This window comes from Xiphias gladius, chromosome 3 (genome assembly GCF_016859285.1).
Source record: "Xiphias gladius isolate SHS-SW01 ecotype Sanya breed wild chromosome 3, ASM1685928v1, whole genome shotgun sequence".
In the NCBI taxonomy this organism is placed as follows: Eukaryota; Metazoa; Chordata; class Actinopteri; order Istiophoriformes; family Xiphiidae; genus Xiphias; species Xiphias gladius.
In genome coordinates, this window is record NC_053402.1 from 23234693 (window position 1) to 23250481 (window position 15789).

General features: G+C 46.3%; 1 protein-coding gene across 3 annotated transcripts; it reads right to left on the reverse strand.

Moving 5' to 3' along the window:
• Positions 1-10881: 10881 nt before the first annotated feature.
• tmem100a (transmembrane protein 100a) lies at positions 10882-14673 on the reverse strand. 3 transcript variants are annotated; one of them, XM_040155301.1, is made up of 2 exons: positions 14463-14673; positions 10882-12259 (listed from the first exon to the last, which is right to left on the reverse strand). In XM_040155301.1, exon 2 carries the CDS (start codon positions 12167-12169, stop codon positions 11765-11767), a length of 405 nt encoding a protein of 134 aa, XP_040011235.1. In that variant the 5' UTR covers positions 12170-12259; positions 14463-14673; the 3' UTR covers positions 10882-11764. The 3 variants fall into 3 exon arrangements, with proteins under 3 accessions (XP_040011235.1, XP_040011245.1, XP_040011254.1); XM_040155311.1 differs by having other exon boundaries at positions 14406-14673; XM_040155320.1 differs by lacking the exon at positions 14463-14673 and adding an exon at positions 12363-12890.
• Positions 14674-15789: the final 1116 nt, after the last annotated feature.

A 15789-nucleotide genomic window follows, 5' to 3' on the forward strand; every position in this document is an offset into this window, starting at 1 on the left:
TAAAAACAAGGAATTGGTTGGTCGTAGGAAGACATCTTTCTTTTCAAGGGTGAAAAGTTTAATAAAAAATGAGGAAACATTTGATGTGAATAGCTGCACACGCGATTTATGAGGATCCTATACCTGTAGAATTTAATTAAGGTTTTTAAAAAAAAAAAAAAAAAAAACCAAAATACAAAATGCTTTTATTGGAATTCGGGAGGTGTTGAATGAGACAGCTCATTTCAGAACATTAATCCAAAGAATCATTCGAATCTGTGAGGTTTTTGGTGTAAATGACACCAGGTATGGACTTAACAGCTGCTCCAGAACCAATAAATAACACGGTTAGCTAGTAAAGCTTTATTTAATCAGGAAGTCGGCACACATGCACCATTTAAAAACAGCCACAGACATCATTAAAACATCGGGGAATATAACTCTGACGTCCCTCGGAGGAATGAGTGTGAATAAACAAACGTTTGGTGCCCGGTCTGTAATTACTCAGGGTTGGTGGGGTTGCGTCGGGGGACTCGTGATGTCGGGGTTTTTAAGGTCCGAGATAAAGACCCAGTTGTGGCCCTGACAACGCGTGAGGGCGCACGTTTGTAGCTAAACACGATCACTTGCTACTCATTTTGATTTCGAACCGGTCCGTGCGTGCGCCTCACTTAAGCACAGGGTAGGATGCCGGCGTTTTGGTGGGAATGACGGGGTTAAGAATCGGTCCACAGTAGAGCTCATTTGGCACTTTTGGTCATTTTAAACAGCTGTGTCAGAGCCCTCCCATCGGCGCCTTAGATCAAATGTTATCTTGCAACAGACCAAACAGGGGAAAAGAAATGACACTCATCAAATTAAAGTACTTATTCCTCCTGCCGGCACATTTCTCCACAAGAAAACCCGACCAACTTCCAAACTCAGCACAAATAGATCCACATATGAATTCAGTTTGGATTATTATTCAGCGCAGATCATTCTCTGTTTCGTCTGGTGAATTAGAGAGCACTCTGCAGTACACCTCTAATGGATGGCATACGTTGCTCTCTGCGTCTCTTCTTCCAGCCTTGCCTCGGTTTAAATGCCTCTCTTCTTTTGTGCTGCAGCCCCCTTTGACACCCGGTTTGGGTCGGCGGGGGAGCTGTGAAAAGCGACTCCTCACCATCGTCTCCCGCACGTCATCGCGACGGCTTGTACGCTCCCTTCCCCGGGCGGCGCTCGGAGGATTGTCCAGAGCTGATAAAGAAAGAAAAAAAAAAAAAACCAAAGAAGCACCCCGAGATCTCATCAAAACACACCTCCCCCTCTGTGGGCTCACAGCAACGTTGTTTACACTCGCTCAGGAGGGTGAAAAGGGGGGGTCCGAGGACGGGTCTGGTTCTCTTGTTGACGGGGATCCAGGGCGGCGGCCTGCTGGTTTTATGGGGCCACAGCTCCGACATGTAGACAGCGGAACAAAATCCGGAATTTCGCATTGGTTTGTTCACGCTGTTGTTGCTGAAAATGTACCACAAGATTCAAAACGTATGGTTATGCGGCTCAGCTGTGACATTTACAGGGATGAGAAAGGAGTAAAATGCTGCCTGAACTCGCATGTTTTAGTTTCGACCTGCACTACAAGTGTAGAGGCAAGAAAAGTTTATTTTTCAAGCATAGAGCCAGTTTAACCTGCTTTGGAGGAGAAAAGGAAGGACTGACAAGACTGAGGTTGGGTTTATGCTCGATGCGGAGGGGTTAACAGGAGTCCCTCTGTGGACAACCACAGCGGAGGTTTTGGTTTATGCAACACTAGAAGGATGTAGCAGGGCGTGGTAGGGCTTGAATTATAAAGCGGAGGGTTTGCGGGGAAAATGGCTCTGTTACGTGTGTGTTACTGAAAAAGAGAAAAGAGCTGAGCCTTTTTTGACACGCTTTTGCATCCGTCTGGTCACAAACCAAAGTCTTCGGGCGATAAAAAGTTTGATCCAATGATGGCGCTGGATGGAAAAAGGCCATACCTGTGCCGAATTTGACGGCAGTTCCGTCTAGTGGTCAGCGAAACATCTGCTCAGAACCACAAACGTCAACCTCATGGTGGCGCCGGAGGAAAAGTCAGGGGATCACAAAAGCCAGTTGAATACGTCCTCTGGGCACCGAAATTTCACAGCACATCCGTCCGACGGTTGTTGAGATGTTTCAGTCTGTCGTCCGTGGAGCCGCCCCGGCTAGCACGGCTAAAAGCTTTTCATTTGAAAGTGGCCAAAGGTGGAGAGCGCCGTGGCCCAACGCAGCTGACTGCCTCCGGCCCCCTGAGCACGCGCAGCCTGCGTTCAGATTCTTACAGTCCGTCCCTGTTGCCGTAGAAGCCTGGAGACCTGAACATCCAGCACATGAAGGAAAAGCGATAGCTAACCTGGTTTGTTTTTCAGGGAGAGGCCTAACTTTAAATGGGAACACGGATCTTGTTGGAAACAGATGTTCGCATGTCGTTCTTTTTTCAGATATGGGAGTAAATGTGGGCAGTCCTGCGGGACCTCTCCTCGTGAGCAGCTCTTCTCACTTGGCATGAATGCCCCCAGGGGGGCTTTTCTCTCGCTGAGAGCCACAATAGCACATGCAGTGCAGTGCGTCGCTGCGGACAGCGGTGCATAGGCCGCGTGTGACGAGGTGGAGCGGACTGTGGAAACAGTCTTGGAGTGAGTCCCAGCTCCACAAAGTGGCTCAGCTGTTCGGACGAAAAGGAAACCAAAGTGCTGTGAAGAAGCTACTTCCCATGACATCATTGTGTTTGTTAAATGACCTCTGCGGCCATGTCGGACACACCTTCTCGTTTCCTCCCTGAGCCATTCAAATTATTTACTTAATTTACTCACGGGGGGGGGGGGGGTTCGTGGTTGCCAAGATTGTCCTTGACGCACGGAACAAGACACCGAGAAGACTCAAGACTCACGAGGATGAGCTGCAGGCTCACTCTTATTGGATTTTTATTTATTTTTATTGGACATCGGACAGCTGCAGCGAACTCTAGATTAAACACAAAAAGGGTCTGGTGTACCTCTCACTCGCTCGTGGTCATTTGGTCATCGGGTTCAGGCTGTCATCAGGATTATGATAAAACTCCCGTGGTCGTTCCACCAGGCACAGTCATTACCGTCTGGACTTTAAAGTGCCGTGCCTGCAGCTGCATCATATGCGACCAGTGACACAGTTTTCAGTTGCTTAATGGGCTCTCGTCAGACATTTATGCAATAGGCCAGTGAGCGATTTAATTCGGCAAAGTAGGAGCAAATCTGCGATTAACAAATACTCCTGTGACTCCGTTTCTCAAGTCCGTGAAGTGGGCGCCGCAGATTAGGACCAGCTTTTCCAGAAATCGTTTGACAGAGCTTAGTGCCACACCAACAACAACAACAACAGGCGGTTACCTGATATTCACAGATGCTTCTCGGCCAGCTACAGTGTCTACTTCACTCTTCTCCAATGGGAAGATGAATATGAGGCCGACACATTAGTCATTCGAGCAGTTTCCCCATCTCTTGCGAGGCATGTGCGTCAGAGGAGGCGAAACCAATCACACGCTGGGGAAAAGCCAAACAAGCTGCCTGTAAAAGCCTGGTTCGATTCAGATTCAAACAACTGCTCATGGTTTGCTCCTCACACATATGGACCTAATCATTCCTGATGACTGATGGGGCTGACGCCGGGGTGTTAACTTTCCTTTTGTTCTGTCAGTTTTTTTGTTTTATTTTTCTTTTGTTCTGGCGAAGAGGCCTTCTTCTTCTTCCTCTGGTGTTGACCACAAACTTGAAGAGTTGTCGAAAGAGGATTCTTTTTAAAAAACTCTCATCTTTAAATCAGAGTTTGGGTAGAATGTGCTCCGAGGTGGATTCACACACTTCCCATCGTCTCCTGCTCTTTGGGAAGAAAACACATCCATATTTATTTTAACAGTTTCACGGCCACGGGTTTAACAGGGAGGTGACACTATACAAACAACAGGAAAGGCACAAGAAATCAACAGCTATACCTATTATTAATTACCGTTGGAAAAATAAATAACTAACCCTTCTATGTCGGGACAATGCTATGATTTCCGCCATTGCTCCTGTCACAATTACTGTGGCCACTAGGGGGCTTGGTCACTCTAACGTAAACATGCCGTTTTGCTGAAAAGACTGATGCAGACCGACATTTATCAATAAAAGGTAACTATTCATCGTAACAAGCTGCTTGCACGAATGACCTATGGGGTCATTCGTCTTGTTTTTTTTTTTTGTGGAAGGACAGTCTCAGCAGCTTGCTGTACAACTCGTTACAAAAAGCTCTACACGAGCATCTCCGCCATTTTATTTTGTAGGCAGAATCCATGCTGACGAGATAAATGAACTTTCCAAAAAAAAAAAAAAAAGCCTCAATTAAAGGCTGTTGAGCGGTCGAACAGATGCGAAACTTAAAGTTTTGTTCCGGCGGGGAAAAAAAAAAAAATCTACCTAATTTACAGTTTCACTTTTCTCGTCTTTAAAGCTGCATTAATCGATTTTTTTTTCTTTTTTGGCCACCAGAGGGCGGAAGAATTACAAAATAAATTAACTGATAAAATTGTGCGTTTGCACGACCGACACTGCTAAAAAGCTGTGAAACGAGTAGCATTGCACTAACAACACTTAAACGTAACTGAGAGGTTAAGATTTACGAAGACATGATTTATTTATCTTCGGGGAAAGAAGGGTATTGTGGTTTGCAACCCCCTTGCTGTGTTTTTGATTTTGTAAGTGTGATAATTCCTTGTAAAGCTTTGAAGGAAAAACATTTCTGTAGTTTCACATTGGCGATGACACCATAGTCCTGTTGTGGTGGGATTTACTGTAAAACTGGGAGGAACTGGTCAGGAAGAGCTGTCTCTTTATTATGTGGAAGAATGAGGGCGAACCGCGCCGCCGGGCCCCCTCTGGGACTGTGGGCAGCCAACACTTCAGAAACTCCAAGAACCACTGGCAGCACATGAAAGAATCAAAGACAGGGCCTGTCGTGCAGAGCCACTGTCACACTGTAAAATACTGCCGGTTCTTATTGTGTTAAGTGGAGAGGGTTTTTGAACTTTGGTTTTAAGCCATAAACGGTGTCCTGTATTAACTTCTTGTGGGACAGGTTTGTCAGAAAGACACAGTGTATAACCCAGAGGAAAGAGAGGATTCAGGATACTGCACCAAGCTCGTAACCACAGCATTTAATCAACTACCAGATGTTACTATGTTTGGTCACGTTTGAGGTCCTGGTGTTAAGTCAACACTAACTGCTCCGTTTGTGACTGCTTAGTTTCACACTAAACTTTGCTTTAGCAACACCATCGCCGCCCATTTTCACAAACCCATTTCTACTGGTGTAATTCCCACACTGTGTTCAAACGAAGCTACATTTGAACTTTGAAATAGCCCCTCTTTTAATGGCGCTGCCTCATCCGCTCCGGGTGGTAAAAGCAGGATTTCGTGTTGCTACATTGGGCCCCGTTCGTTCCCGTAAAAGGATGCACAAAACTTCCGGGGGCTTCCACACGTCTGGGGCCGTGTGGCTGCCCGCACTCATGAGTGCTGTTTCCATCGCTCACTATACATAGAAAATTGTTTTAATGTTGTTTATTTTGTAGTGGTTGTGCCTCTCTGGGCCCGGCCGCCACGATGTCTGACTCAGGATGGCTTTTCCTAGGGAGTTCGGCCAATGCTGCTCTTGCTAACTAAGATCAAACTGCTGCTGCTGCTGCACATTCGAAATCAATTTGGCTGAAGGAAATAGTTCTCTCGAATTTAACATCTTAATGCACGCGGAATAACTTTGTCGTTCTCTCCACTGCATCAGTCATATTCCTACATTTCACTTGTGCTCTAATGCCCCCTCGGTTCGATTTAAAAAAGAAACTTAGCGATCGTGGAGCAGACACACCTCTCCAGGCAGGAAGGAGCTGAGCTGATGCGTGAGACCGAGAAGCGTTTCATAGATACGGTTTGGCTCACCTTCATGCCCAGATCTGACTCTGGAGCTTAACTTCCTTCCGGTCGGCGCTGTCCCCTGCTATGGAAGATTAGTCCAGAACGAGGCAGCGGAGACACCCACGGATCCCTGCTGCTGCACAGCTGTTGTTCGTGTGCACAGACCTCAGAGCAGACCCATGTGTTCTCACAACACTGCTCGTACACGCTAGAGTAGGTTTTTAGGTTTCAGGCACTGAAAGTAAAGTGAGGATACTTTCAAAAATGATGCCATGACCAGTTTTCATTTATCAGTGAACTTTCTACAATGTGCAGCAAAGACAGAAAAAACTGAATCAGATCAATGTTTGCCGTGACCACTCTCGGCAGGGTTCTTGGCAGGTAGGTTCTTCCAAGCATCTTGGAGAACTTGCCACACTTCTTCTGTGGACTTAGTCTGCCTCGGTGTCTTCTGTCTCTTCATGTGATCCCCGACTGACTCCATGATGCTGAGATCAGGGCTCTGTGTCGGACCAGACCCATCTGCTGCAGGACTCCTTGTTCTTCTTGTCTCTGAAGACAGCTCTTGATGACTCTGGCTGTGTGTTTGGCCTCGTTGTCCTGCTGCAGGACCGATCAGACGCCTCCCTGATGATATTGTATGATGGATACAAATCTAAACATCTGTGTCTAAAACATTTGCACGGGACTGTAGGTCTGACACCTCGTGATACAACCAGTCACCTGTTATTTGTTGAAGCAGGTTACAATGGCATGGCCCTACGGATGGCAGGGTCGGTCGGTCGGTTGGTCCGCCACTTTGGTCCACACCGAAATAACTGAAATAACAGCTGCTAGATTGATCGCCATGACATTTTGACAAGCCACCCGAGGTCCCCAGAGGATGAATCCTGCTGACCTTGTTGATCACCTGACTTTTCCTCCGGGTCCACCATCGGGTTGACACGAAATGTCAGGACAAAAATTTGACGGACTGCCAGGAAATCTGGTGCACGCCTTCATGTTCCCCTTGGGTTGAACTGTAACTTCTTTGGTGACCCCTTAACTTTTCATCTAGCACCAGAGTCAGGTCAAAATGTCAGCTCGTGAGCAAATACCTACGAAATTAATTCCCATCTGTCTCAGCTGTACGTGTTTGGGGCTAATTAGCAGATGTTTGCTAAACGTCAGCATGTTAGCCTGCTGATGTTATCGTTTAGCTCAAAGCACCACTGTGAAAATTGCAAACACAACAGAAATGAAAAATTAAGAAATAACCAAGAAAAACTGACTTTTGTGAAATATGAGCCAATATGAAACTTAGTCTGAATGAGCGACAACGACATCCAATGAAAATAATCATCTAAACTCTCCCGAGTTTAGTTTTGATCTGTCGCCTTCATGTCCTGACACCCAGTGTTTTTAAGGTTTTGGCCTTTTCTTCGTCAGATCTTGTCAACGCGGTATTTGTTCCTTCTCCAGCGACGGCGCACTGTAGAATAACGTTAACCTTCAGAACCTGCTATAAAAACATCTGGCTTCGCTGTGGCCCACGTCGTTCTAGAAAATAACCAAATGTCAGCTCAGTCCAGTCAGCTGGTCAGGAAGCTGTCAGGTCAGGTCTGTTTCAGCCGGCTCATGCTACGTCTGCACAGCTGTTTTATTAGACTGAACCGAACTGACCAGGATCCCTGTAATGCTGAGCTCATTATGTTTAATTGTGTTGGATTTGAACAATGTGCAATCGGTTGTGTTGAAGGCTGGAATTTCAGGCTTCAGTTTGTTCAGTGTTTGGCTTTTCCTTTGTTGAAAGAAGCTCTGTAAGTACTGTACTCACTGTATTTACTGTATTGAGATACTTATATTTGGAGGACTATTGATCCACTACTTTTATCTGTAGTTAGTGTACAGTATATACTTTATAGGGTCAGATTAGGTCTGAAATGATTCCTAGAATCATTGTCTTTTCTTCCATGAAGTCCGTCTTTCACTCCTCTTTCCTCCTTTCATTCATTCTTTCATTGTTTTCTTATTTCTTCCTCCCTTTTGTCATGTTCCCCCTCTAACTTCTCTCAGTATTTCTCTCTCCTTATTTTCCTCACTTTTCACCTTAATTCTTTTTTTTTTTTTTTTTACAATGTCTCTGAATCCCTATGTTCCCTTCTTTCTGGCCACTGCAATCCTTGATTTTTTTCTCTCATTCTTTCCTCATTACTTTCTGTCTATTCTTCCTATTTATATCTCTGGTTCTTTTTTCTTCATTCCTCTTGCCTTTCTGTCTCCCTTTATTTCTTTCTTTCCATCCCAGCTTCCCTTCTTCCCTCCTTCTTTTCTCATTTCCTTCTTTCCTTCCATCTTTCCCAGTTTGTCTTTGCTCTCTTCTCTTCTTTATTGCTTTCCTTCCTTACTTCCTACCATACTTGATTTCTTCCCTTTTTCCTTCTTTACTTCCCCCTTTCCTTTATTTCTTTCCTTGTTTCCTTGCTATCTCTCCAGTTTACTTTGTTTTTCTCTTCCTTCCTTCCTTCGAGACACTCCCTCCCCTATTTACTTCCTTGATTTATTTTCTTCTCTAATTCTTTTGTTCCCATCTTTCTTTCTTTAATTTCTTTCTTTTTCTGTCCCTTTCTTTCTTTATGTCTTTCCTTCTTCCTTCCCTCCAGTGCTCATTTCTACTCTTATTTATTTCCTTTCTTATCTCCTTCTTCTGACTCATACTTGACTAAATGTTTTATTTCTATTTCTGGAGTATTTCTCCGTCGTGAGCTCACTAATTCTACGTTAATGACTCGAGTTCTTTGCTGTTTATCAATACCAAACCACGTGAGGCACAGAAAGGGACGCCAGCATTGTGTAAAGAGGCTAGAGACGCCGTCGGAGAGCACCTGTCAAACTTCATATCAAGTCACCTGTTTTTCCAGCTTCAGTCTGCCTTTCTCTAACCTGACAAAACAGGGAGGTGGCACCTCACCGCGTCATGTGGCCCATAAATGCGTTACTGATCTGATCCGAGTCCATAAGGTACCGGCCTATAGCTGACTGCGTGTGCGGTGGTGATCTCCCAAAAGTGTCAAAATGTGTTGTAGGTTCTCCTCTGACGCAAGGAAACCGTTTAGATGTAGTGTCTGGTGTCACAGGGACGCATAGCAACGCACATGCGGCCTATAAATATACTTCCACATCCAGGCTATTTTAAACTTAACAGGGTCAAACAGGAGCGCTCAACTTCTTTTTACCACTGGGAATTCACCGTATATGCTGAAATAGGAAATCAATGACCAAGAGTCCTATGTCGGACAGTTGATTTAACTACGAGGTGGCAAAACAAAATCTGAGTTGAAAAAATAAACGCAATGAACACGGTCGGTTAAAGGGGCAGTTGACCGCCCAAAAAAACCATCTGGCCGAGCAGAATGAGCGTCATCGGGCGCAAAAATGGCTTCTTCTTTCCCGTGTAGTCCGTCACAGTGGACGACCAGCACAGCATCTGGGATGACTCACAATGTCAGGACAAAAACACTACTGTGTCTCCTTGGTGCACATCTGTAAATATGGAGAAAAGAAGGAAGAGGAATTATTTTGTTGGTAATGTAACCCCCCCGTGACCTAGCGCCAAAAACACGGCAAATAAAACCAAAACTCGCATGACTAGACGCCACTGGGAGTGAGTGAGAAGACGCTTTGCTTTGTTTTGGGTTTTTTTAAATACAATTCTGATGAACTGACCCTTTAATTAGCCGATCTGTTTATTGAACTGCATTACAACGCTATCACGACTCAAAGCAAGAAATGTTTCCCACATTTGGTCTGATCATTTCAAATAATCAACATAAGGGGCAGAGTCTGTATGTGTGTGTGTGTGTGTGTGTGTGTGTGTGTGTGTGAGAGAACACTCAGGCACACCCATGTGCGTCATGAGAGAAAGAAACATTTCCTTCACTTCAGCGCTGAAAGCAGAGAGCTGAATGTTAATATAATAACTCACCGCGTCTCCAACACATAAACCTTCTCTAAGAAATACAAACACTGACGTCAACTCATCAAGAGTCACATTTCCCATAAACACCAGAAGCCCCGACGGGTTCATTGGCAGGTGGCATTAGCTTGCGACAGACGCAGCACTGCAGCTTACCAGGACCGGACTATACGTTGCCCGATACTTAGCGAGAAACCGCCAAATTTATGGTTCAGGTATCGCTGGAAGCAGTGTCAGCATTTGAGTTCGTCCGCCTGAGAGCGGAGACAGGTTTATGTTTCACCTTTAGAACGTCCTGCTCGGTACAAACGGCATCCTGCTCACGGTTCTTTCAAATTCGAGGGGTCCTTATTTAAAACGTTCCTGTCTGTTTAAAAAAAAAGAAGAATATTGGGTAATCGAGAATTTTTAGGGATTAGTTCGACATTGGGGGAAGTGCACTCAATCACGGTGTTTCCCAGAATTAAATGACAGGGTCGATGTCGGTCTCTCATCTGCGTGTTATGTTTCGGGGGAAACAGCTGGCCCAGGATACACATCCCAACATCTCAAGGTTTGATTCATCAACGCATTGCATCTCATTCGTTGGATCTGTACACAAACAGAAATGTAGAAATGTGGCTTTAGACGCGGTGAAGAGCTGCGGCATGTGCCGGACCCGTCTGTTGGCGAGCAGCAACCGAGGGCGCCGACGGCGCCCAGCCCCCCCGGAGTCTTGGCGTTACAGCGAGGTTCGTCGGGGGTTGATGGCGTCGGGACCGTGGCAGAAACCGAAATCTGTGCCAAGCGGTGACCCCCGCTACAGCCGGAGACGGAGTACAAAGAAGTACTGCTGTTCCTCCATAAATACGTCCCCCCATCATCTTACTTTTCTTTCTCATCTCGTCCGACTGTTCCTTTAACTCTAAAACCTTAAAAACGCTCGGTTGAGCTCTAATAGACCTTCAACATTCGTTCGTCCCAGCTGTGACACCGTTACACGTTTGAGTATTAATGAGTTTATTGAACCTCATGACGTCCCGTCAACAGTTAATACATGCAAATGATTACATCAGAACAAAAAAGGTGTGCTACATGTGATATTTTTTTACAATATGGAAGTACACTGGGGGCGACAAGGCCGTTCCCGCAACACAATTTAAATGTTACAAAATTCTCCATACAAAGCAATACTACTCAAAACTGATGTATCACTAATTGAATGTGTTAAAAGATGCTGTTTAATACTGGATATGATGGTTATGAAGGACCAAAGTGCTTTAAGTGAATACATGAGGTTAAATATCGCCTCTCTGCGTATAACATCATCTGCCATCTAATCATTGGCAGATTTCTGGGCTAAAATCCTCACCAAGTACCATTCATCCATAGCAGGCAATTCATAATCATCTCCTGTGAGATGAACAACGAGACCATACTGACAGATGCGCGCAAGCTGAAGTGTAAAAAAATGAGGCGAGAACCATTGTCCGGGATTTTCCAGTTTCCCTCTCCTTTCATGGGCTCCTCAAACCGCAGTCCGTCCCATTACAATCAAAGCCACGGCATTCGACGGCAGATTAATGGGAGACTTCCTCTACATCGCTTTGCACAGTGGTAATTCATCTTAATTGTGATACATTCATTCTGGCTGCGTTCCCAGCTCGCCAGATGCTCAGTGTCTGTTTGACAAATAAATCCCTTACAGTGTCTTCAAAGCTTTAAGTTCTGGGCCTTGGGAGTCTGCGGTCAAAGCTTTTACAGGTCGGAAATCCAACACATGCTGGACAGCGTCTGCTTACAGCTGGTCCTCCAGCCCCAAACCACGTCAAGATCGGGCCTTTTTAGGCTCTGGAAACCAGGGTTTGTGTCGTGTCAAACTGCTAGTTCAAGTAAAAATGCTCCTCTGGTTGGCGACCAGAGTGGTCTGGCTCTCCCGTCGCCTCTCCTTCTTCCTCTCCAGCCTCACCTTCCAGCAGACGGCGCTGGACGCTAGGAGCACCACTCCGGCCGAGAGGAGCACCAGGCCAAAGTAGGAGATGGTGGATCCGTGCGAGTTGAAGCTGTAAGCCACGGCGGTGACCACGATGCCCGCGATGAGCACCACCACGCCGAACGGGACGGTGCAGCGATAGCAGGACAGCTCCGCCCCGCCGGTGGCTGCTGTCAGCTGGACCTCATTGACCAGGGGGATGTTCACCGCCGTCGCGGTTGCAGCAGGGCGCTCATTGTTATTGGCCTTCTCTGGGGTCGCAGGTGTTCTCATGGCGTCCTTAAGAGCTTCTTCTGGCATCGCAGGATTCGGCAGCCTTCCGTTACCCAACCACAGACGGTTCCTCAGTGTTGCCCTTTCCCCCCCTTTTCCTCGCTAGGATCTCCCAGGCTGTGTGGAAAAACAAACCATTCATTAGAGGGGGCAGTGAAAGCAATGAGTCAAACTTGTTGCTCAACACTGGATGCAGCTTCGCAGAAAGAAAAACAAAGACCTCGCAGATGCTTTTTGTTGGAACTCGACCCCACGTTTCACAATTCACCACCACCACCACCACCGCAGTGACTGCCACATGCTGCTTTAATAACCCCGTGTCACATCCGCGCACAGCCCCAGCCACCTCATGACCCAGTCGGAGGAGTTGTCTGGTCTGAATGACGCAGGACCACTCAGCCCAGCACGAGCTGAGACATTCCCTGGAGAGCGCAGGATATGACATTACAAACTGCTCCGTGAAATGCGAGGAGCTTTGAAATCACCAGCAATTTCACAAGAGCCCGAGCCCCCCCCCCCCGCCGAATGCGTGGTGTGTGGAAAGCTGCGATTCAGACGCTGAGTGACAATAAATGGGAAATGTGGTTTCAGTTATACTTTCATCCCCGTCAGGGTTATTTCATCTCCCTTTATTAACAGAACAGCCGTTTTCTCTTGTAGAGTGAGGAAATGTAGTTCAGGGGACTTACATGCTCTAGAACAGTGGTCCCCCAACCTGGAGGCCAGGCCCCTATCCTCTGTATTTTAGGGGAAAATTTTGGGGGGGGTTAACACTTAATTTTCCAGTATTTTTGGACTCAATATATTGAAATGTTACTACTCTTAAAACTGTGATATTAAGAACAAAGTAAGGGCTTCGCTATTTCTCCATCAGGGTTGTATCCCGACAGTGTGGAGAAGCCTTTTGGTTTTTTTTTTTAAATTTGGTTCATTCGGTTTACGGACAGCATTCTAATATGTTTTTTAAAAAAAATACAACATCTCTGACTTGGACTTTGTCAGGGGTAGAACGATCCGAGTCCCATTCCCCACGTTGTCCCCGGTGGGAACAAAAAAAAAAGCAAAAATGAATCACTGCATCAACCAACAGCATCTTTTCAGAAAGCAGACGCCATCAAAAACGCCCTGTACACAAACTTTTAAAAATATTTGCAATTAAACTGTTGCATAAATATGATATTTTAAAAAATTCCAAGGAATTTTAGAAACTTTCCTTTTGGGATCTGTCGACAATTTTCTGAGGGGGGGGGCCTCCGGGGTTGACTTTGCTATTTTTTAAAGGTCCTGGCTCCAGCCCAGCAGGGGGGTCACCAGATGGATCTGGCAGGTCGCAGGATTCTTACTGCGTTAGAAAAGCGAGCGAAGAAACATTTCCGCGGCTCTTCTCGCGAAACGCCGGAGACTCTTTTCAATGCTCAGGACGGACCGGCCTGAGCAGGGCTCACGGGTACAACCTGCGGTGAGGGGTCGGATGTAGACATTGCTTTGCTATATAAAAAATGTTGGGAGCCAGTGCTCCAACCGATACAGGTTGTATTCCTGTCACTTCCATCGAAGAACAGGTTCGTTTTTTTTTTTTCCCCCCTATTAGTTGGAAACAGAAGCTTTAAATCTGGTAGAGTAAAAACCTCAGAAACCATCAGAAAATTCACTTGAGCCCCTTTTATGGATTCTCTGATTAAACTTCATCTGACTGGTGTGTTCCTATTTCTATTCACTGATTTTTAAAATTTTGTTTTATTATTCCATCACTTTAGGGCTGCAACTTGTGATTATTTCCATTATTTATTCATTCGCCAATTATTTTGTCAATTCATCGATGAGTCTTTTTTTTTTTTTTTTAAAACGACTCAAATAAAATGTCGGACAACAGCTGAAAATGCGCACCGGGATTTACTGAAGCCCAAAGTGACGTCTTGCAGTCCGAACCCCGGAGATGTTCACTTCACCGCGGTGGGATACTTTTCCAAACAATAAATCAATTATCAATAGTTGTGGAAACAATTTTTGTCCATCCACTAATCTGTTAATGGGCTGATTACTGACTGACTTATTGACTATATATTATATATACACACACATGACTGAGAAAAAAAAAAAGCATCTGCAGAACTGGTGTTTTAAGCAGTTAAGTCCCCTAAATTTTCGTAAAACCACGGGAGAACGGGGCTACATGGAGCCCGGCTCCGGCCCGCCGAGAGCCGGGCGAGTCACCGTGGAGCCCGGACTCTCGGTGGGTCGTCCCCCCGTGCGGCGGATCTACCTGACGCGTCCGGCAAAGCCTCTGCACCGAGCGAAGAAAAAGGGAAAAGCGAGTTACTTGACGGCCGCTCCGCACGTCGCACAGTTTTTCCCGGCGTGCCCCCTCCTGCCGCAGGCGTCTTCCCCCTCCGTGTCGGAGCTTCTCCCTCCGGCCCTGGAGTCTCGGCTCCCATTCATGAGGACGCGTCCGTCCGTGCGGCCCCCGGGTCAAGCGCCGTCGCTCGGACTGCCATCCCCGTCGCGAGCAGCTATTTCAAGTGTCGATGACCGCGCCGTGAAGCCCGCGCGGAGGCGAACGGCCGCGTCTTCCGGTCGCGCATTTCGAAGAATAAAAGCCCGCGTTGCCGCCGGCGCGACCGGGTGCATTTATTTTGAAGTACCAGTTCGCGGGCTTCCGCTGCTAGTTCGGTTTTTTTGGCTCAACAGTTTGTTGCTAACGTGAAATCTGTGGCAAATCTGAAATCAGTTTTCTTCTGTTTCTGCCTGTTAAAACCACATTTTATCACGATGTCGATGATTATATATAATGTTTCTGTTTGTGGCCAGATGCAAAATTCAAGGTTTTTTTTTTTTTTTATTGGTGTGGCAGGACTAACCAGTTATTTAGGAATGTGCACCATGTTAGCTCTATATAAATTCGGATACTTCAAGCCTTAAAGCGAGGCTTTGACCAGGTTCCCGTCACAGGACAAGGGCTCGATCATGTCCTCCTCACTGCTGCTGCTTGACTTCTTTGAATTTGCGACTTACCTAATTACATAGGACCCCTTGGCTTCCGGGGCCCACGTTGCCTGCCGGTGGTGATCGAGCCTGAGTCGTGTGTGGCTTTTTCTTTGGTTTCTAACAATGGTAGAGCTTTGGCTTTGTCGAACTTGCACATGATAACACTTCTTGTCTCATAATATCACCTACTTCCTCGTGCTCGCCGCAAATGCAGAAGATTCTGTAAATCGCCGAACGTCGAAGCCGGTTCCGGTTCTGCTCCGGTCCAGCGGCAAGAATCCGGTCAGCAGAGTCCGGCGGGATCCTGAGCCCCGAAACTTCCTCTGCAACTGCCTCCGTCTCGATCGCGCTGGTGTTTATGTTCCACCTGAGTTTTCTCATTGAAAGGTTTCTGAAACATGGTCTGCATGTCTGCACGGGGACCTCGTGCACCGGCACCCAAATAAAAGCATTGGTTTGTTTGCAGAACAACTGCAGCCGTGGCAAAGATTGAGCATCTAAGAGGAGATGCTCCAATGTGATCAAGTGTCATCCAGTAAAACACGTTTTGACCCATTTCCTGACCGAAATCAAACCAAATGAAATTGTTCGTGGCTGATTTTTTTGGCCCGTGCCGGGATTTAGATGCAGTTTTGACCGAACACTGTCAAAACTGACAGCGT

Excerpts from the sequence above, each read along its gene's own strand:
- tmem100a (XM_040155301.1), bottom strand. The coding sequence starts at position 12,169 with ATGCCAGAAGAAGCTCTTAAGGACGCCATGAGAACACCTGCGACCCCA.